Here is a 20296-nt window from a genome sequence, read left to right on the forward strand (position 1 = left end):
AGAGAGAGAGAGAGAGGAAGAAGAAGATGCAGAGCTAGGGAAAGGGTAGAGGTGGAGGGAATAGGGTGGGATGAGAGGGAGAGGTGGTACTTGACGGTGATGGTGAAGGTCACCAATGACCGTGGTCATGGTGGAGAAGGTGAAGAAAATAAGAAACTAGGCCCTGCGTGGATACACCTCTCCGTGCAAGAGCAAAAGTCCAATCTCTCCACGCAAGAGCAGGTTTTTAGAGCTTTTCAACAAAAACAAAAAATATATCCGCATAAAAGAAAAAGTCTATCCAAATGTTTGCTAACTCCCTGTAGGAGCAGAAGTTGTCAAGAAGCTCTATCCAAACGCGGTGTAGGATTTTGTTGGTGACGAAATTTGAGGGTGATTTCATTTTCCTAGCCATTGGCATAAAAAAAGAAATCCACAATTTGCTGAATTTTTAGATGAAGGTGGATTTCATTTTTCATGAAAAAGATCTAATCAAACAATGAAAATTTTGATTTTCCATGGAAAATAAAAAACCAACCCATTTTCTTTGGTAATAAAACATACCCATCATTAGTCATCATAAGTTCTATAGTTGCCATGAAACACTTTTTTCTTATATTAAAATATCACTGTTATACCACTAATTATTACAATAAAAATCTTTTATTAATTTTTTTTTTACTGTTATACCATTAGTTATTGGGTCCCGTTCGCTGGCTAACAGATTGGCAGACGGATTGGCAAACTTTTTTTAACCGTTCGATACAACGGTATCTGACGGACGAGATTGAGTCTCAAACGAACGTTATAAGATTTACAAGTTTACAGCGCCATCCCTCAAAAGATGATTATTTTGTGCTTCCTCCCTCTCTTCTTTAAACCCCTCACAGAACCTCTCTGTTCTGTTCGAACAGAACTCCAAACCTCTTCGTCCAAACCTCCAAACTTCTTCGAACTCTCTCTCGCTCTCTCTTTTCTCACACTCTCTCGCACTCGCTCTCACTCTCTCTCACACTCTCGCTCTCTCTCTCTCACTCCCTCTCTCACTCACTCATTCTCTCTCGCCCTATTCCTCACTGCAACTATTCCTCCAACGGCTCACTCTCTCATTCTCTCTCGCACGAACACGAACACGAACAGGACCCTATTCCTCTCACTCTCGCTGCCTCTCTCTCTCTCTCTCTCCCTATTCATCGCTGAAACCCTCGCACGAACGGCTTTCGCTCTCATGATTTGCAAAACTGTGCTGGTAAGATATTTGTGAAAGGTGGAGTCTTTTTTTTATTTATGTCTCTTATGAAGTATTTTTATTGGTAATCTGAGAAGCTGTTGTTGATGTTTTGGTCTTCTTGTTTTGTGACTTTTTAATGTTCTTAGTTGTTTTATTATGATTATGTGTTTGTATTGGTGATTTAGTTCTTGATTTCGGATGCTTCAGGTTTAAATCAAGGATCTAGATGACTTATTTTCTGGAATATCTTAATGTTTAGTGGACTGGGTTGGTGGTTGTTTGTTCAGCATCTTATTGATTTAAATTTTGAAAATTTTTCTTCTGGAAATGCTCATTTTCCCCCCTCTTCAAATGATGGTGCTCATTGGGTAATGGGCTCACTTATTCCAGTAGATATTTTGGGCTTAAGGTGGAATTTTTTTAAGAATTTTGATTTCTTATGAACTTGGTTACTGAAAGGCATTGTTTGTGGCATCTGGGATAGACTTTTCTTCACCAAACACTTTTATTGTCATTTGTAAGACATGTTGTTTGTGGATGTACTCAAAGCCAACTCCAAACATTTATCCCAAAAAAAAAAAAGCTTCTAATTCAATGAGCATAACAACAAAATTCAAGAATTAATTTCTATATTTTCTGAGTTATAAAGCTGCTGCGCCTTGGCCTTTGGTGAGCCTTGGAATTTCTTTTTCATGGAATCCCAAATTTGCTTGGGAGTTTCTTTATTAAGAATTATTTCCAAGATAAAACGATCACTCGCTTGGAAAAAGTAGTTCTTAGCCTTTAAATCCTTCTAAGTATTGAGCATGTATGAGCATGCAGACTGCCAATCTCAAATTTGTTTACTTAAAAGCGTTAAAAACCGAAAAGGAAAGAAATAATAAGAAAAGTCTCGATGGTGAATCTTATTGATTTGTTTGGAATTCTTTCTTGGGTGTTTTCAAGTGATCACTTCATGATATCTGTTCATCTGTGACTTAAAAAATTCTTCTTTTTTTTTTAAAATATAAGATATAGTATATGGAGATACTATCTGTTATTTTTTGTGTTAAAAAAATATATTTTTTTTAGTGATACTATCTGTGACTTAATTTTGGTAAATAGTTCACCTGTTTTCAATAAGCAAGAATTACCCCTTTGAGTAGAGCTCACCATTATAGACTTACAACAGGGTGTGACCACAATCACTTGCACGTAAAAAAGACCAAAAATTCCCTTAGATAATTTTAATACTTGAGATGCACCTTTCCCCACTTTGCACCCAAAATGCATCTGCATGTATTGGCTCTTTTACATTCGTGTCACGAAGTATGATCTCAATTTCAATGGTGCATATTGTTTGGAAAAGAAATTTCCATCAATCTAGACTTAAATGGTGCATTCTCGGACAATTTCTCATTTTATTCTATGTATCATTGTTTGGCATCAGGATGCTACAGACAGGAAAGGAATCTATGCCCGATGATGAGTCATATGATTTGGTCATTGGCATGCTGTTTTTGGTAAATCAAATTGATGCTGCCTTGAAATATTTAGATTTGACTCTGAAATCTGGTTATATGTTGTCGATGAGGGTGTTCACTGATTGTGTGCGGAGTTGTGTTAATGTAGGGAGATTGGATACCTTGGCATCCATCATAGAAAGGTGCAAGGTACGATACTGAAGCACTGACTTTGATTAGTCCTTGAAGTCTTTGTGTGGGAGATGTGCATTTCATGGCTTTCTTCCTCTTGTTGTGTTATTAGACAATGGATCAAAACAAAGCCCTGTGTCCAAGCTGGAACCTATGCAACTACATTGCTGATGTTGCTTTGCAAGAGGACAATGGCAAGTTGGCTTTCTATGCCTTGGAGTTCCTCGCCAGATGGATAGCTCGTGGTGAGACCTCAAGACCTCCTGTCCTTCTCTCCACTGATGAAGGATTAGTTGTGTCAGCTCTTGGAACTGCTGGTAGGACCTACAATCCTACGCTTCTTGATGTATCGTGGGCCATACTGCGGCGCTCATTGCGTCAAAAGAGGGCCCCAAACCCGGAATCTTACCTTGGTAAGATATATGCCCACGCATCATTGGGGAATTTACAAAGGGCTTTTAGTACTCTTAATGAGCTTGAATCTGCTTATGAGATTTCTACTACTGAGGTAGAAGATCTATTCGCTCCGTTTACTTCTTTATATCCACTGGTTATGGTGAATATTCATGTAGTCGAAAGTTGAAACTTGGATGTGATGGATAGTTTAGAATCTTGGTTTAATTATAAAGTTTTTGTGAAGGCTTGCACGTGAAAATATTTTATGGAATTGGTTTGCATCAATGAGCTCCAATAGAAATCAAGGTTATTGATTTTGGATCAGCTTATATGGAACATCGAACAGTTTACTCCTACATTCAGGTTTTCATCTCTTATATGTTTTTTAAGTTTTGGCATAATTGATATTGTGGTTGATAAAGAAGCATATAAATGGATATATCAAGTGTTGTGGGCTTAACCATAAGATTTCAAAAATCGTTAGGATTTCTACAAATAGATAGATAAGATAAATAGAGATCTTGAGCATTTTCTAATTGTTATTATTATTTTTTTATCTGAATCAGGTCATAGACTATGCAGCTGCTTCGGCATTTACGTTGGAGTTGCTGCCACCTATGAAGTCTTTGAGTAGAGAAAGTAAAAAAAGTTTGCCTTATTTATGATGTTCTTGAAGTATCTCTCCACACTTATTTCCATCAACAATGTGCTTTAGAATACAATTTTTTTAATTGACATCTTAGCATTTGCTTTACTTAATCCATTTTAAATTGAAATCTTAGCATTTTCTCTCCCGTATACAAGTAAGTATAAGTATACTTGCTTGGACTTGGTCATAGCCATTTCAAACATGTTATTTCTTGAAAAGTGGAGAATGCTTTTCTTTTATTAATTCTTTACTGTGGATTTCTATACTATCTGTCATGAAGAAATTTGAGGTTTAAACAATGCTCAAGTTTATGAAACAATCTGTTTTAACTACTCTTTTGTGGTGCATCAGGCATATGCTCATGATAGTTGACAAGTGGAGAATGCTTTTCTTTTATTAATTCTTCACTGTGGATTTCTATACTGTCTGTCATGAAGAAATTTGAGGTTTAAACAATGTTCAAGTTTATGAAACAATCTATTTTAACTACTCTTTTGTGGTTCATCAGGCATATGCTCATGATAGTTGACAATGGGGTTCATTTGCCCTTGGAATGCTGAGCACCATAGCTACCGGGTTGGCCATTGATGCATATGGTCCAATTAGTGACAATGCTGGATTGGTTGTGACATCTATGAGAGGTGGTTTGATAGAAAGTGCGTGAAGATAACACCTTCGAAGGACAAGAATACAAAGCAGTACAAATGCCCTTCTTGCAGCAGCATGAAGAGAGGCAGACAGTAATTGCAGTGCTAGTAATATTATTAGAATTTTTTTTTATTCTTTTGTAACATTTGAAGGAGGTCAAGTGTTAAAAATGAGGTAAACCTGAAAATCAGGAATTTGTGAGTGTTGCTTCACATTTCATTTTCACAAGGGATATGTTTTTATAATTTAAGAATAACTTTGTTTTGTTTTTAGAATGGGATATTTGGCTGAGTGTTTCTGATTGCAATTTCTGTCTGATTCTGTTTACTTTCCTCCAATTATTAGTCTCCTATTGAAATTGAAACTTGCCCATTTCGTTCCTTGTTGCATGGATGAAGAATCAAAATATCCAGATCAACAACTAGTCACATATAAAACAGTGACCAAATAGGAAAAAGGAGTAGAGGAATAGAGTTATTTTTGACTTGAGAACTCTCAGAAGATTAACTAGATGTTACTTGACAATCTCCCAAAAGTGAGGAAATGTGGAAAAATGAGGAAAGAAATGTCTATGCCAATGAGTCACAACTTTAACAAACGTGATGGTACCACCATTTCTTTTGGTGATTTTCAAGAGGGATCTGAGATGAACCCTTCTAGCCTGTTCTTAATCAACCATGAATTACTAATGGGTCAATCTTCAATTCAACTATCAGAATCATTAAAGGAAAAAAGAGTTGGTTGATCCGAATGCAAATGTACTAGAAAATGCTACCCCATTGGTAGTTGTCACAAACAAAACTCGTAAGAGTAAGGTGGAACAAAAAATGTCTAATAAGGTACCACCTAATAACTTCCCTTTAAATGTCCGGAGCTTGTTATCAACTAGTATACTTGACGGAATTCCGGTAAAGTATATTTCCTGGTCACATGAGGTAAACCTTATAATTCTTATGCATTAGTTCTTTTGCAATAACTTAATTGCCGTTTTCTAATTTGTGCAATTCATTCCCATGCATGTTGGAAGAAATTTCACAAGGTTATAATAGGTCTGAAAAAATGAGGAAAGAAATTCCAACTGAATCTGAAGGTGTCCAAAGTCTTTTCTGTCCCCTTAATTATGAAACTTTTCAAAGCTAATCATAATTTTGAACTGAATTTTTTTTTTACTCAAAAAGCCAAACACATCTGCAAGGCCATTCAACAAAATTTAAAAATTCACCTATTTTGAAGTTGATGCATGTAAAAATGTTAAAAGTTCAGATTTTAAAAGTTCAAATAAAATTTAAAATTTTGAATCACAAACCAACCGCGTACAGTTTTTACTAAAAGTTGCAACAAATTATTCATTAAAATAACCACAAATTCATATACTCACGGCAAAATAGTCATAATAAAAAATACAATAGTCAAGGTAGAATAATATTATCAAGTCTGATACAATCATTCATGCCTAGTAATAAACATAAACTCCACGATGGAGGAAGTAGTAGAAACTAAGCTATACAAGAAAGGAATCAAAAGAAACATCAACTGTGAATCAAAGATAGTGGAACAGATCTCAGTAAAATCCTCTCATAGTCTCTGATTTTTAATCCAAACTAATTCCTGGTTTATGGGTTTCCCTTCCATCTAGGATAACATTTTCCTCCCTGTTGTTTCTAAAGGCACAACATCCAATGGAGTAGACTATGATTAGGAACACCAGAAAGATGACGTTAATCACTGCAACCTTCTTCCAATCTTGTTTGAGGTTGTCAAGTAGTCCATCTTTGCAAGCTTGGCAGTTGAAGCGGAGATCATCATTGGTCCAAGTTGCACAATCTGGGTTTTGGCTTGTAGTGGCTATCTTGGTCTAGTTGGTTGGGCTGACATATGTGAATCTGCATTCTATTGGTGGCTTGCAGCAACCCGACTGCAATGATAAAATATATATATTAGAATTCGGATATGGCAAAGTGAATTTCTAATACCCTCAGAAACACATACATTCCCACTCCACTCCACTTTTCTTCTTTGCATCTAGATTTCGTGTATAATCCATAGCCTTCTCTCTAATCACTCCTCTCTTTTTTCCCCCTTTCTTATTCGTTTTATTGCTTCTCCAAAGAAAAATACTAAGATAATATTTAATAGCATGTGAATTCTATTTACAGTATGACTGAAATAAACACCTCATAATAGTAATAGAAACCAAGCAAACCATAGCTGCACACTCATACAAAGCCAACTAACACACCCGGTAATTGTTATTTCTAGTAATTATAAAGCTAAAGTTAATTTCTTTTAAAAAATATATCATTTTTCTAGTAATAGTATTTATTAAGATGCTGCAAAGAAACAAGAGATGATATGATCAAATTATTAAAACTTAATCAAAGTTCTACAATAGAACATTCCGATACAAACGTGAGCATATGATTAACAAAGAAGGATGATCAGAGTCTCCTTCACATAGTTGTTCTAATCAACCTAGTTTTGATGCTTGGATGCAAGGTCTAGGGATCCCAGTACAGATGACCGATTCTACCAGGTAATTCAATACGTATCAAAGCCATTAGAAATCTTTTAACTTAAAAACAACCGGAATTGAATGGATTAGTCTATTACAAATGAGACTTCAGATAACTAGTTGATACTTTGTAATTCAGCCAAACCTCAACATACCGCAGGAGCTCATTGATGCAAACCAATTCCATAAAATATTTTCACGTGCAAGCCTTCACAAAAACTTTATAATTAAACCAAGATTCTAAACTATCCATCACATCCAAATTTCAACTTTCGACTACATGAATATTCGCCACGTTTTAAAATGAAGATGTGTATAAGAAAACAATACACCGCCCATCTAAAATAGTCATATTTATATTATTCTAATATTAATATAATTCAGAGCTAAGCATCAAACATAATAAAACTTCTACCTGATTCATACTCATAACCTCTTCCTAGTATTTTAAAATGATAAGGATCATACATCTAGTGGGAATTAGACTTCATACAACTCGGCTGAGATTCTGTAATTCAATTCGTCAGAAAAAAGGATTTTTTTAGCTACCCAAATCAAAATCAGAATTTTTTTAAATAAATATCCAGATTTGAAATAAATGCATCACAATAAATAAAATCGGAAAAAAAAAAAAAACCTTAAACAAATAAAATCATAACATGATCATCAGCTAGAAAATAATTAACCCAAAAAAATTAAATCAGAAAAAAAAACCCTAAATAATTCCTGATTTATTGTCTTCAAAAAATCGAAAACTAAAATCACAATAAATCAAATCGAAAATCAAATCACAATAATTCCGGATGTTTTTGACTTCACGAATGAATAAATTAGTCATGTTCATAGAATAATAACATACAAGTCTGAGAAATTTCAAAAAAAAAAAATGAAAAAAAACTTACAGTTCTGTCAAATAGGGCAAGAGATTGGCAGCCGTTCGTGTTCGTGAGATGGAATTGCAGCGAGGAATAGGGTCCCATTCGTGTTCGTGTTTGTGCGAGAGAGAATGAGAACGAAAGTCGTTCGTGCGAGGGTTTCAGCGATGAATAGGGCGAGAGGCAGCGAGAGTGAGTGAGAGAGGCAGAGAGGGAGGCAGCGAGAGTGAGAGAGAAAGCAAGAGTGAACCGTTCGTACGAGGGTTTCAACGAGGAATAAGGCGAGAGAGAGAGAGAGAGGCAGCGAGAGGGAATGAGAGAGTGAGAGCGAGAGAGAAGAGAGTGAGAAGAGAGAGCCAGAGAGAGTTCTCTTCGAAGAGAAAGAGAACTCTCTGTTAGAACCTCTCTGGTTTAAAGAGGAGAGGGAGGAAGCACAAATTATGTATAACTTAAGGGATGGCACTGTAAATACTTTTATAACTTTATAATTTAAACAGTTAGTGTGAGATTAAATCGCGTCCGTTCGATGTCGTTAGATCCAACGGATTAAAAAAGTTTGCCAATCCGTCTGCCAATCTGTTAGCCAGCGAACGGGACCCTTAGTTATTATGATAAAAGATTTCAATCCTCCAATTATTCACTATTATGTCACTACTTATAGACTGAATTTTCTATGAGAAAAGAACAAAAGGCATTGATACCCAAGCATATAATGTTATTACCATTAAAGATAATAAAGTGATATGGGAAGGATTAATTTTCTCATGGGATATATTTCATTACGAGGTAATAATTGATATAATATACTTCTTTCTCATATGAAAATATTAGTGCAAAATAGCACACAAAAGATTACTTCTATGCCTAAAGATAATCTTTTATCTATGAGTTTGACTAGCTTTACTAAGTTACTAAGGCTTTCACCATCATTAAGGGTCCTTGGGCTCACCTCGTGGCATCCAAAAACATGATCCGATACTTCAAGGTTGTAGAGGATAAAATTCTATGAACTTTGAAAAAATAAAATTTAAAAAAAGTTACTTTTTACTGTTGGATCAAACTCAAAAGAAATTGTTTTTGATGTTTTTTTTGTTTTTTTGTTTTGGATTTGAGTTTTTTGAAGAAATTAGAGGGTTGTGATGATGGATTGTTGATGTGATAATCCAATTGAGCAAAACGACTCTTAGTAAGACTTTCAATATTACTAAGTTTGTAAGGAAAATATTTCTCTTTATGTATCTGTGAAGAATAATACTTATTTACATAATAGAATTCTTCGGGCATCCTCTTTGAAGGTTAAGGGGGGTAAAAGTGAAAAAACAAAATAGGAGGTATATTATTAAAATTTTGGAGGTTAAGAGGTAAAAAATGAAAAATAAAAAAGTGGGTTAAAGAGGATATATAATAAAATTAAAATAAGTGAAGAAGAAAGACAAAAAATTATGGTGTAGGTTAATGAGACATTTGTCCAACCACAAAATTGTAGTTGTGGAAACGTTTACTCCCACCTCAAAAAATACAAAACTGTAGTAACTTAGTTGTGTTTTATTATATAGATTAAATATGTTTTTAAGTAGGGTGGGTCTATTTGCACGCATTGAAATAGCTCAATGCACCCACTTACTTGTGAAATCTACTTTAACTTTAAAATAATCGTTTGCACACACCTAATAATTTGCTTTTACCTCTACTACTTATTGGACACACTTAAAGATATCGAATCTTTCTCTTTTTCTTCTCCTTTCTCTCTCTCTCTCTCTCTTATTTCTTCTTCTTCTTTGCATCTAGAAAGATTTTAATGGGGATTTTAAGTTTTGATCTTACTTGCTTTTCTTACCCTAGCACTTCTAATTGAGTCGATGCCCTTCACATGAGAAAGTTATATTCAATAGGTACCTATATAATCTGTTTTATAATGTTCGATAGAAAATTTTATTTGGTACTTACCGAATTTGCTAAAACAAGTGAGAATCTTACCTTGAAATTAGAGTTTTCTTTTATTTAGGTATCAGAATGGTACTTAGATGGGAACATTTTTTTTTTTTGTTGAAAAGATAATTAATTTTATTCATGAGTGAAATTTAAATACCTAAGAGACAATGCTATTTATGCCTTTCAATGGAATTTGCAGAGAAAATAATAAATAAATAAGAGAGTTTTTATTGTCACACCAGTTTTTACTAACGCCAGACCAATTGTGTGCAATTTTTTTGTGATTTTTATAGGAATTGGTGTGGCATTAGTAATAGTTAGTGTGGCAATAATATCACTCAAATTTGATGAATGTTTGGCATTTAGGCATTTTTCTATGGGTGTAAATTCCATCCATGGGCCAATAAAGCTCATAATAGAAATGATATAATCCACTGGATAGAAATAATAAAAATTAGGGGTGTGTATAATTGTGGAGAAAGAGTTTTCTCAAAATACATATTTCTTAAGAAAATGGTCTTCAAGAAATGATTTCTTTTTTTCAAAAAAGAGTTGCCGGTATTTGACTGCACCCAGCAAAATATGATAAAGACAATTGGTTTTTTGGTATCAAGAGGTGGTGAGCTGGGTAATAGTAAGAGAATAATTTTCTTGGAGAATATTTTCCTATTAAGAGGAAAAATAGTCGTCTCAAGGAAAATGATTCCTGCAAAATGCACAATCATACACCTAGATATCACATTTTCTTCGAAAACTCCTTTTTTTCTGCCAATCTTCCCCCAACAACAACTAACTGACTCATCCAGAATAGGGCTGTACCTTGGACATGCCCGAGGTCGGGTTGGGCATGGGTTGATCCCCAACCCACCCGAGTTGGCAGCCCTATTCTCAAAGACCATTCTGTAGGAGAGGGGAAGATCTATTAATATAAGAGAGTGACTTGGCTTAATTGGGGTATGACACACGCAAGAGTGGAGGAAAATGTACACTCAACAATTAGGAAGCAATTGATCCAAAAATGTCCTAAGTAGCAACAAACATATTTATTGATGACTTGTGTCCTGAACCCCCAAATACATATATCCAAAAATGTCCTAAGTAGTAAAAGTTAATGTACAGCTTCAAAGAAAAGAATCTGAGGTTGTAAACGCTCTCTTTTACATGTGGTGAGAACATCGTTCCAACTGCCAGTTACCTGAATGAATCAAATTTGAAAAAAAAAAAAAAAAAAAAAAAAAAGAACTAAACAAGATTAAAAAAAATAAATGAAATTGACCTTGACAGTTTGGTCGTCATATAGGAACCATCTTTCATCCTGATGATTATAAATAAAACATAGATAGTGATGTCCATAATAGTAAACCTGCGAATTACAAAATAACATTCAGGGCCCAAATTGCCGTTTGTTGGCACATCTAGAGGGAAAAAATAGTAGGCTTTTCATAAGAAATATAGATCTATACAGGAGGTCATAGTTGGTGTTCTAAAATTTATGTATTTTTAATGTAAGTTGTAGGCATTCTAGGTTTTATGTATTAAGGAGTTCAAAAGTTTTTTTTTTAGGGTTGTTTATTTAGGCAGGATTCGTTTAACTGAAGACACATTGTTGTTCTTTCTTTCCTTTTTTTTTTTTTTTTTTTCTCTTCATTTCCTTCTACTTGTATTTCGAGGTCTCCACGGCCTCCCTTTTTCTATGTATAACATTGTTCTTTATGTATAAATAATAATAATAATAATAATAATAATAATAATAATAATAAGGAAGTTAAAATTTAAAATTACTAAGTCCAACCTAAGGTAGAAAGAAGAATAAATGCAAAGAACAGTACTATTCTAGTGCACCAAAGTACAGCCATGTTCTTGATGACCACCACAAAGCTCATAATTAGCTTGTTCTTTGGTGCGATCATCAATTGGTGAATTCCTAACTTCATAATTACCTTTTTCAGATGACAAGGCTCGAGATTTTTTTTCAAGTGATTTGGCAGATTGGTACTGTTGTTTGCTTTGCCTTCGTTTTCCATTGGCATTGACCAGTAGGCAAAACTTCCAAAGTTCCTGCAAGAAATGAGTATGATTTAGGGGACAACTTCCAACAGATGGAATACTTTGACCAACAAATATGTGGTGTTATTAAAGAGCTGTTAACCTTGACCTTCAGAATTGGTAGAGGATATGCTAGACAATGCAGTTCCCTCTGCACTTTGTATAGGCACGCTTAATATATCTTTTGACAGATCAGGCTTCCCCACCAATGGATCCTCTTAAGGTTCCTGAGGCTTCTCATGACAGCTAATTGAGGGGATCTCAACTTCTGAACTCAGCACCATGTCGGGCCCTCCAGAATTTGTTCTAGATCGTTCCAACTCAAGTTTCTGGTTATGAACATCATGTCTCAGCTGGTCATGAACATTTGGATCACCAGAATTGGGCATTGAGTTAACAACAGACAATTCTGGTGCCACGTTCTCTAGAATGCTTCCACTAGCCTTCTCATGTAGTTTTGCTTGGAGCTTCTGTTTGGCCTCATTCTCGATTCTCATTTGATACTCCAGGGTTTCTTCAAGCCTTTTTGCATCTGTTTCAGGCTCAAGTTGAAGTCTAAATTCCTCTTCCTTCTGTTTCAAGTCATTCGAGATAACAGGAAAGTGACTGCAGTATGCACATTAGCACATAAATAAAAAATAGCGATAGTAGTGAAGAAAAAGAAGGATCATGCGTGTGCCTAACTAACAAGAAAGAGAAGGGGTCCAACTTGTTTCGGTTTGTGGCTAAATATGAACCAAACCAACATAGGTCGGTTTCACTAAATAAGAATCAGAACCAAACCAACCCAAACCAGACTAAGGTTGGTTTAGTTCAGTTTGGTTCTATGGGTTGCCAATATCCTATAAACCTAGTTGGAAACAACAGATTTTTATTAATAAAATAAATAAATAATAAACATAAAATTTCATATAATAAATCATTAATCTTTTCATTAAAAAAAATCATTAGTTTATCCATAAAGAAGTCATTAACTATGTCCTAACTCCTAAAATAATTCATAATAAATGAATATATTTATTTTATAAGGTTCGTTCTCGGTTTGGTTTGGTTCTATACGAGTCTTGAACTGAGAACCGAACCAAATTGACCGGTTCTCCATTTTCTAAACCCAGAACCGAAACGCAACTTGTTCCAAGCTGAACAAACCAGCCCAAAGCTATCGGTTTGGTTCAGTTCTCGGTTTGAACCAGACCAAGTTGCACCCCTAAGAAAGAGACGTACGTCTGTTCTGCAATATCTTCATTACCACCACTAGCCTGCAAAATTCAGGAAAGCATTAGCCCCCACGTCAATGAAGTTGTATATTAAATTAAACATGCACCTAATAAAAGAACTCAACAAGACACAGACAATTACAACCTTTAAATCCTTAGCTTTTCGGTTACCCTTGTTCTTTTTCTTATTCTTTGACTTATGTTTCTGTTTTGAATGATCACCTCCTTTATTGATACTCTTTTTGTTGTCAAGCGCAAGTTCAGATAATAATGCCTTTTCTGCAGCCTCGGCTTTCTCTGTAGCATATTTATCCGCGATTTCCTCCAAGTGTGACTGAAAAAGAGAGTTAACACTTCTTTTTTTTATAAGTAAATGAGAGTTAACACCAAGAACATGAAAATTTATATTCAAACAGGTGTAACCATAAAAACAAATAAAAGAAAATAGGGAATAACATGCTGACAATATAACAAATGCCAATCTGACTACACTTTGAAATACGATTGAAAACAAATAAATGTTATTTACAATTTCATCGAAATCTAAAAGCAAATAGTATATGAAAAAAACTGTGATTTTTTTAAATTTTAATCGAAGGTTCACTGCAAAAATATTGCAGATCCGAATTATTTCCGTTAATCAAAATCTAAGAGAACAACTACCATATAATTCAAACCAGACTGATTTTCCCTCAAGAATAGCAGATTTGATGAAAACTTCACCATCAAAAAAGATTTCTGTACAATGTGCGCTATTGAAGGTCCAAAACTAAAAGAGTCTTAACTAAAAGATTCAAAAATTGAAGAACAACGGTCATTATGTATATGTGGGGCCACACTTATATCGACAAGCATGATATTGAGCTCGATGAGAATCTTGGTTCAGCGCTCATTAACATTTACGCTAAGTGAGGTTGCTTAGAAGTCATGGTTCAAGCATTCGAAGGAATGGGTAAGAAGAGTGTTGACTCTTGGTCTGGCTGCAAATGAGGAAAGCAGAAAAGCAATTGAACTCTACTTGAAGATGGACGGTATGGTTTTTCAGCCCAATGCAGTAGCGTTAATAGTGTTCTGAATGCTTGCAGTCATGGAGGATTGGTTGAAGATGGTATTAGGTATTTCTCTATGGATGCTTGGTTGATCTGTTTGGCCATGGGTCTGTTTGACAGGGCAAAGGAGATCATGAGAACAATGCTGATGAAACCTGATGTGGTTATTTGGAATGCTTTATTGTTTTCTTGTGAACCCATAGACATCTTGAAATGGATGATCGTGCAAACTATGTCCTGTTTCCAACATATACACAATGGCTGATAAATGGGATGGGTTCATAAATCAGGTAAAAATACCATTATATACCTGCAAGAATGACTTCAGAAGAGGCAATATAATTGCCTGATAATCATGGGCAGAACAAGACCAAAGCTTTGACTCCAATGCCCAGATAGCAGTGACAGAGTGAAAGATCTTAGCATCAATTTTGCTGAGCTACAAGAATGAATACAATGTCATTAAAATAAGATGGCATGGATCACAAGTCATGGTTTAAGTTTGCAGGTAAAACTACCAACAGACCCACCTCTACAGAGAACCAATCCTTGTGTCTCAGAAATGCTGCTTCTACGCAAGTGTCCGCTTGATACAGTAAGTCCTGCATTCTCCAATCCTCATCTTTGCTAGTCAAAGATTCCTCGTATCCAAATTGTGTGACTTTCAGACCTTGAGCTTCATTGAGAACATTTGATACAGCTTCAAACTCATTCTTCCTCTCAACAAGCTCTTCTTTGTGCTTCTGGAGGACTACCTCGTAACTTTGAGAAACAAATTCGGTAGCTTTCACCCTTTCTTTACGCTCTCTGAGATAGAGTCTCTCAACTGCCTCCAAAGCTATTTCACGGTTCAGTTGCTCACATTTACTCTCACCTAAGCTCTGTATGAGGGAATTTTCCTCATTGATCTTTTGCAGAATTTCCAATCCACAACGTATTTTATTGTCCCTCAGACATTTCCATGAAGCCAGTTGTTCCTGACTCGTAGGACCTTCTAATATCCAGGCTAACACTGCCTCACAATGAGCACTATCGTCCAAAAGGAAACATAAAGAACCGCCACAAAGAATGATCCCCTCTTTGATTTCAGATTCCTGAGTAACACTGTGTGTCTCATCATCTATGGTGCTATCCTTCTCTCTTACTAACCCACAATAATCAGAAAGTTCTCCTAAAAATTTGAGGATTTTTTTAAGCTGTGAAGGTGACAAGAAGCATAAGCCGAACAGTGTTTTTTCCAAGATAATGCAAAGAACCCGTGAACCTATGTGAGGGATACATTGTATCTTGTCCATGGTGAATTGTATCACATTAGTAATATGGCCCTCAGTAAGATATTTATGTTTCAGAAGCAACTGAAGCATAGTTTGAACCTTTTCAAGGAGTTCCATACGCTCAGAATCATCAGAAAGTGGCCAATAACATCCAAAATAAGATACCTTCCTCTTATCGGGAGAAGACTCTGATGTATCTTTTGATCCTTCAAGCATTCTTAATGCCTTAGAAATATCTATTGGAAGCCATTTACCATTGTGAATCATGGAAACCCAATTATTTCCAACTTTTTCAGGAAAGACAGATAGCGGTGGAACTTTTACGTGCTCCCTTAGAACATGTTTTATAAGTGAATCATAATCAGTAAATATCTCATTGCAGCTTGGGCAAGCCCAGAATTGCCAATTCCCATTGGCCTTGCCAAAAGATACAGCTTCTGACAGAACTCTCATCTCCAATCCATCCTTGAAATAGGCCTCAAGATCGTGAACACTCACTTTGAGCAAACTTTGCTTCTTATCGAGAATCAAAGTATCCCAATATGATAGAATCCGATTCCTCTTCACCACCACCGAGGGGTCAATCTTTTTGCTCACTCGGTAATTCTCCTCCTTGTCATCCTTTGATTGGGGCGAAGTAGATTTCTGCTGCTGTTGCAAGATTCTTGCAGCAGTGACACGAACCTCAATCTCCTTCCTACGCTCTTCCTCTGTCTTGTTTGATTTCTTGCTCTTATTACGCAACTCAACTTCCGATATCTTTTTGGTGGGAACCGAAATCTCATTCTTATGCTCAACCTCAATTGAGTCTTTCGATATCTGTTTCATGGTAACCAACCCAACCTTCTCCCCAACAGTTTTAGTCCGAAGTTTCTTCATCCAAATCGATATCAAAGCAATGTTGGATCTTTGAATAATCAAATGAAGGTTCTGCTTCATATTATGTGCTACACCAGTCTCTGGTATGGAATTTTGAATCGATAATGCCCGACGACATTCTTGAACAACTTCTTCATACCCTTTACAATCATTTGAAGCAAAGTAGAGTTGACTAGCGTAGAAGTGAACATAATCGATGCAATTTGGAAACAATGAAACCACTTTTCTTGCAGATTCGATTGCATCCTTCAGATGTATTTCTTTCTCATTAAGATCATTAACTAGGGTTGCAATTTTAAAAGAAATTAAACCTTTCATACGGTGGATAACAGCTGAGGTCCTGTTGCAGAGATTCAATTCCTCAATGAGATTTAGGGCATTGGCGTTGTTTTCCTGTCTAACAGAGATTAGGGTTTCCTCGCAATCGAGTTCGATCGAAGTGTCAGATTGATCGAAATCACCAGATCGAGTGAGATTTTGCTTCCGCTCATCTTCTATGGAGGCAGAAGCCCTAGCAGCAGAACCTCGCTCCTTAGGCTCCATTGATGGTCAAATTGAGAGCAAAAACCGTTGATTTTTATTCAATTTGATCCACAAATGCAGACGTATTAGCAAGATTAACAGAGAGATTCAAACAAGAAGGAAAAACATTGCAATCGATCAATCATTCTCTCTCTCTCTCTCTCTCTCTCTCTCTCTCTCTCTCTCTATATATATATATATATATATCTGAGCTAACAACAATGGCGGAGATTTTTCTCTGTATTTCTTTGTTTTATTTTCTTGGTTTTTGAATTCTTGATGAGGCGGTCTTTCAAATTTAAATATCTTTGTGAGAGTGAAGGCGGGTGAAGAAGACGACACAGTCAGACCAAATATCAACGGTCCAATGGTTTTTGAAGAACCCGATTTGGCCTCGACCGGGTTGAACCGAAAGAAACTCGTTTAAACCGGCCAAGTTGATTCCTCTAAAACCAATGAAGTGCAGCTGTGCAAGTAAAAACGGGATGTGATATTATCACACCGTTAATCTATAACTACACTTGAACTTAATTCTCTCCGTTTTTTTTCTCAAATTTTTATCTCTATCCACCCATTAAGCAAGTCGTTCGACCATAATTTAACGGGAAAATTACTTAAAGGACTCTCACGGAAGGGTTTCTTTCTATAATCCTTAAGTTTTGTTGGGTAGCTTAATATGACATTTAATAAACTTTTTTCTTTCTAAATGATCCTTCTTATTGTTGATTTCACAAATTTTATTGTCGAATTCGACACTTTTTATTTAGTGTCAAGTTCAAAAATTTTACTATCAAGTTCACCACTTTTTATTTATTGTCGAACTTAACATTTTTACATTATTGTCAAGTTCACCACTTTTAAAATAAAAAGTGGTGAACTCAACCCTGGTAAAATCCACTTATTTTCAATTTTCGAGTTTTTTGATAAAAATACATGGAAAGATTAACTAAAAACTTGAGATAACATCTTGTTTAGATGATTTCAACTCAAAAGAACCATTCTTGATCGATTTTCATTAAAAAAAACTAAGAAAAAAAATGAAAAATCCTTAATTTTTTTACGTACATCTTCAAAAGAGTTGTGAAAAAACTCTTGAAAATGACTTATTCTTTTTTTTTAAAAAAATCCTTTATGACGTAATGAGTCTCTGAAACTTGATTGAGATATCAAAAATTCAATTTTTGGATGAAAACAATTAATTTGAACAGTTAGGACATTCAATCATGAGAAATGTAGGAGATGAGGTCCATGGACCATTTAGAAAGAAAAAAAGTTGCTAAATGCCTTGTCAAGCAACTACTTAAAACTTAGGGACTAATTAGAAAGAAACCCTTCAGCGAGGGTCTTTTAAGTAATTTTTTCTAATTTTATTGTCTTTTCTCTTCTCACGCTTTTCAATAATACCTATAATTTTATCACTTTTATAAATATCCCTCCAATTTTATCAAAAATAGTAATTAAAGGGGTATAATTAAAAAAAATGATAAAAGTAGGGGGAGGAGAGGAAAGACAATAAAGTTGGAAGGGTGAAGAAAAAAATTAATATAGTGGGACTCACATAAAGGGATGAATGAGACATTTATCCTCGTAACTATAGTAACAATGGGCCCTACAATTGTATTTTATAATAAAAATATTTTTTTTCTCATATGAAAATACCACTACTCAATGCTATTGCAAAATATCACTTCTCCTCTAAAGTTCACCTTTTAAAGGAAAATTACTCAGAGAACCCTAATAGAGGGATTTCTTTCTAATTAGTCCCTAAATTTTAGGACTTTTCTTAATAATCCATTTAGTTAAACTTTTCTTCCTAATCAATCCATGAACCCTGCATTTCTCATGATTGAAGCATTAAATGCGTTCTAAATTTGAACTCACCATTTTCCTCCAATTTTTTTGGAGTTTTAGCATGCCAATCGAGTTTCAAAGTCCCATTCTGATGTAAAGGATTTGAGAGGAACACATAAGTCTTTTTTAAGGGTTTTTTCAATCATTTTAAAGACATGTAAAAAATTAAGATTTTTTTTTTTATAAAAATTGATCAAGGATGGTTCTTTTGGTTTAAAAATTATTTTAGACAAGTTGTTATATCAAGTTTTTAATTGATATTTCATGTATTTTAGTCGAAAAATCTTGAAAAACAAAAATGAGTAAATTTTACAACGTCGAGTTCGACAATTTTTAAAAATTATTGGGTTCAATAATAAAAATGTTGAACTCAGACTTTAAGAATTGGTGACCTTGACAACAAATAAAAAGTGGCGACCTTGATAATAAATAAAAAATGGTGAGCTCGACAATATAAGTTGACCTTGAAAATAATGAGAGACCGTTAAGAAATGAACATTAAGTTACCACCGAAAGATTCAAGGACAATTTAAATGCTTATTTTCATACTTTTTGTTTACTTTAGATTTAGGGTACGTTTGATTGTACTTGGAAATTTACTTTTCATAAAATGTGAAATTTGTGAAAAAAAAGTATGGAATTTGGATTTTCAGTGAGAAAATTTACCTCCATTTGATTGCATATTGGAAAATGTATTCATTTTTCAAAGTCATTGTTTTTAAATAGCAACGAATACAAATGTTAGTTTAGAAACTAATTATTAACCCAACACTATCTTTGTGGGCTCAATATGAAAATCTTAAATTCAATTATTTTTTGGGAATGATCCAATGGAAAATTGGTCGTCTAAGTACAAACAGTGACACAAATGGTAATAACTTCCAGGCCTTAGTGGCATTTACAAACATCATAATCCTCTTCACTGTAGAACACCCCACAACACGGTGCATGTTAAAGGGACACCAATCAATAATGTTCAAATAATAATGAAGCAAAAGACACGCACAATTCTTTGAAGAAAAATGTCAATTTTACCAATTGGTACAGTGAAGACATGTAGGGTATTTTAGTTTTAATTCTCACAAAGGTCGAAGATGAAAGGTTTTGGAGATAAAATCAAGGGATTTTTTTTTCTAGAGATTATATAAAGATGATCAGGTGCATTTAGGTAATTTATTTTAGTCTCATACACAATACCTAAGTCAAAGGTGTCTTGTCTAAATCACCTTAAACAACGCGACATATTAACTTGACCTCATTTTTTGAAAAAAGGAAAAAAAAAAAAAAAAAAACACGAAAAGACTGTGTAAACAAAATGACAAATTTACTTGTTGACCATCACAAATCTTGGTAAGATTTTTTTTTATTTTGCCGTGTAAGAAAGGCTAAGAAACAAATTACTTAAATAACTTGGGGTATGATAAATAATTTAAGAAATTAATATGTAATGCCAAAAACAGTTTCACTTAAGTAACTTCTAAATTGAAAGAGATAATTTTGTCCATCTATGATTGATATCTTAAAGAGATATTCAATCATCAAATCATGTTAATTGTAAGAAAAATAAATGAGTATTTTTGTTATTTTTAAAATAAATTAAAT

General features: G+C 34.6%; 3 protein-coding genes across 11 annotated transcripts in view; 2 read left to right on the top strand and 1 right to left on the bottom strand.

Moving 5' to 3' along the window:
• The window catches only part of LOC147405700 (receptor-like protein EIX2), a 66138-nt gene that overhangs the window by 41789 nt on the left and 4053 nt on the right, over window positions 1-20296 (top strand). The window lies entirely within an intron of this gene.
• LOC147405705 (pentatricopeptide repeat-containing protein At1g26460, mitochondrial-like) lies at window positions 786-4829 on the top strand. Of its 5 annotated transcripts, none has more exons than XR_015176033.1 (5): window positions 786-1228; window positions 2640-2862; window positions 2957-3603; window positions 3807-3879; window positions 4241-4829. XR_015176033.1 is itself a non-coding variant. In XM_086433516.1 (4 exons), the coding sequence occupies exons 2-4, from the start codon at window positions 2641-2643 to the stop codon at window positions 3494-3496; spliced, it is 630 nt and encodes a 209-aa protein (XP_086289642.1). In that variant the 5' UTR covers window positions 787-1228; window position 2640; the 3' UTR covers window positions 3497-4829. The 5 variants fall into 5 exon arrangements, 2 of the variants coding, with proteins under 2 accessions (XP_086289641.1, XP_086289642.1); XR_015176034.1 differs by having other exon boundaries at window positions 787-1228; window positions 2957-3352; window positions 3485-3603; window positions 3807-4829; XR_015176032.1 differs by having other exon boundaries at window positions 3807-4829.
• Window positions 10883-17022, bottom strand: LOC147405706 (uncharacterized). Of its 5 annotated transcripts, none has more exons than XM_086433510.1 (8): window positions 14699-17018; window positions 14479-14607; window positions 13265-13453; window positions 13134-13161; window positions 12962-12971; window positions 12006-12508; window positions 11797-11914; window positions 10883-11051 (listed from the first exon to the last, which is right to left on the bottom strand). In XM_086433510.1, exons 1-6 carry the CDS (start codon window positions 16862-16864, stop codon window positions 12121-12123), a joined length of 2910 nt encoding a protein of 969 aa, XP_086289636.1. In that variant the 5' UTR covers window positions 16865-17018; the 3' UTR covers window positions 10883-11051; window positions 11797-11914; window positions 12006-12120. The 5 variants fall into 5 exon arrangements, with proteins under 5 accessions (XP_086289636.1, XP_086289635.1, XP_086289638.1 ...); XM_086433509.1 differs by having other exon boundaries at window positions 10887-11051; window positions 12012-12508; XM_086433512.1 differs by lacking the exon at window positions 12962-12971 and having other exon boundaries at window positions 10887-11051; window positions 12012-12508; window positions 13127-13161.

Source organism: Akebia trifoliata, chromosome 3 (genome assembly GCF_017979445.1).
Source record: "Akebia trifoliata isolate Shusen 1 chromosome 3, ASM1797944v1, whole genome shotgun sequence".
NCBI lineage: Eukaryota > Viridiplantae > Streptophyta > Magnoliopsida > Ranunculales > Lardizabalaceae > Akebia > Akebia trifoliata.

Coding starts and splice junctions, on each gene's coding strand:
- LOC147405705 (XM_086433515.1), top strand. CDS start 2,641: ATGCTACAGACAGGAAAGGAATCTATGCCCGATGATGAGTCATATGAT. Junction 2,863..2,956: donor CCATCATAGAAAGGTGCAAG/GTACGATACTGA, acceptor TTGTGTTATTAG/ACAATGGATCAAAACAAAGC.
- LOC147405706 (XM_086433510.1), bottom strand. CDS start 16,864: ATGGAGCCTAAGGAGCGAGGTTCTGCTGCTAGGGCTTCTGCCTCCATA. Junction 14,608..14,698: donor AGGATTGGTTCTCTGTAGAG/GTGGGTCTGTTG, acceptor TCATTCTTGTAG/CTCAGCAAAATTGATGCTAA. Junction 13,454..14,478: donor TTCTGAAGTCATTCTTGCAG/GTATATAATGGT, acceptor TCTCTTTTTCAG/TCACACTTGGAGGAAATCGC.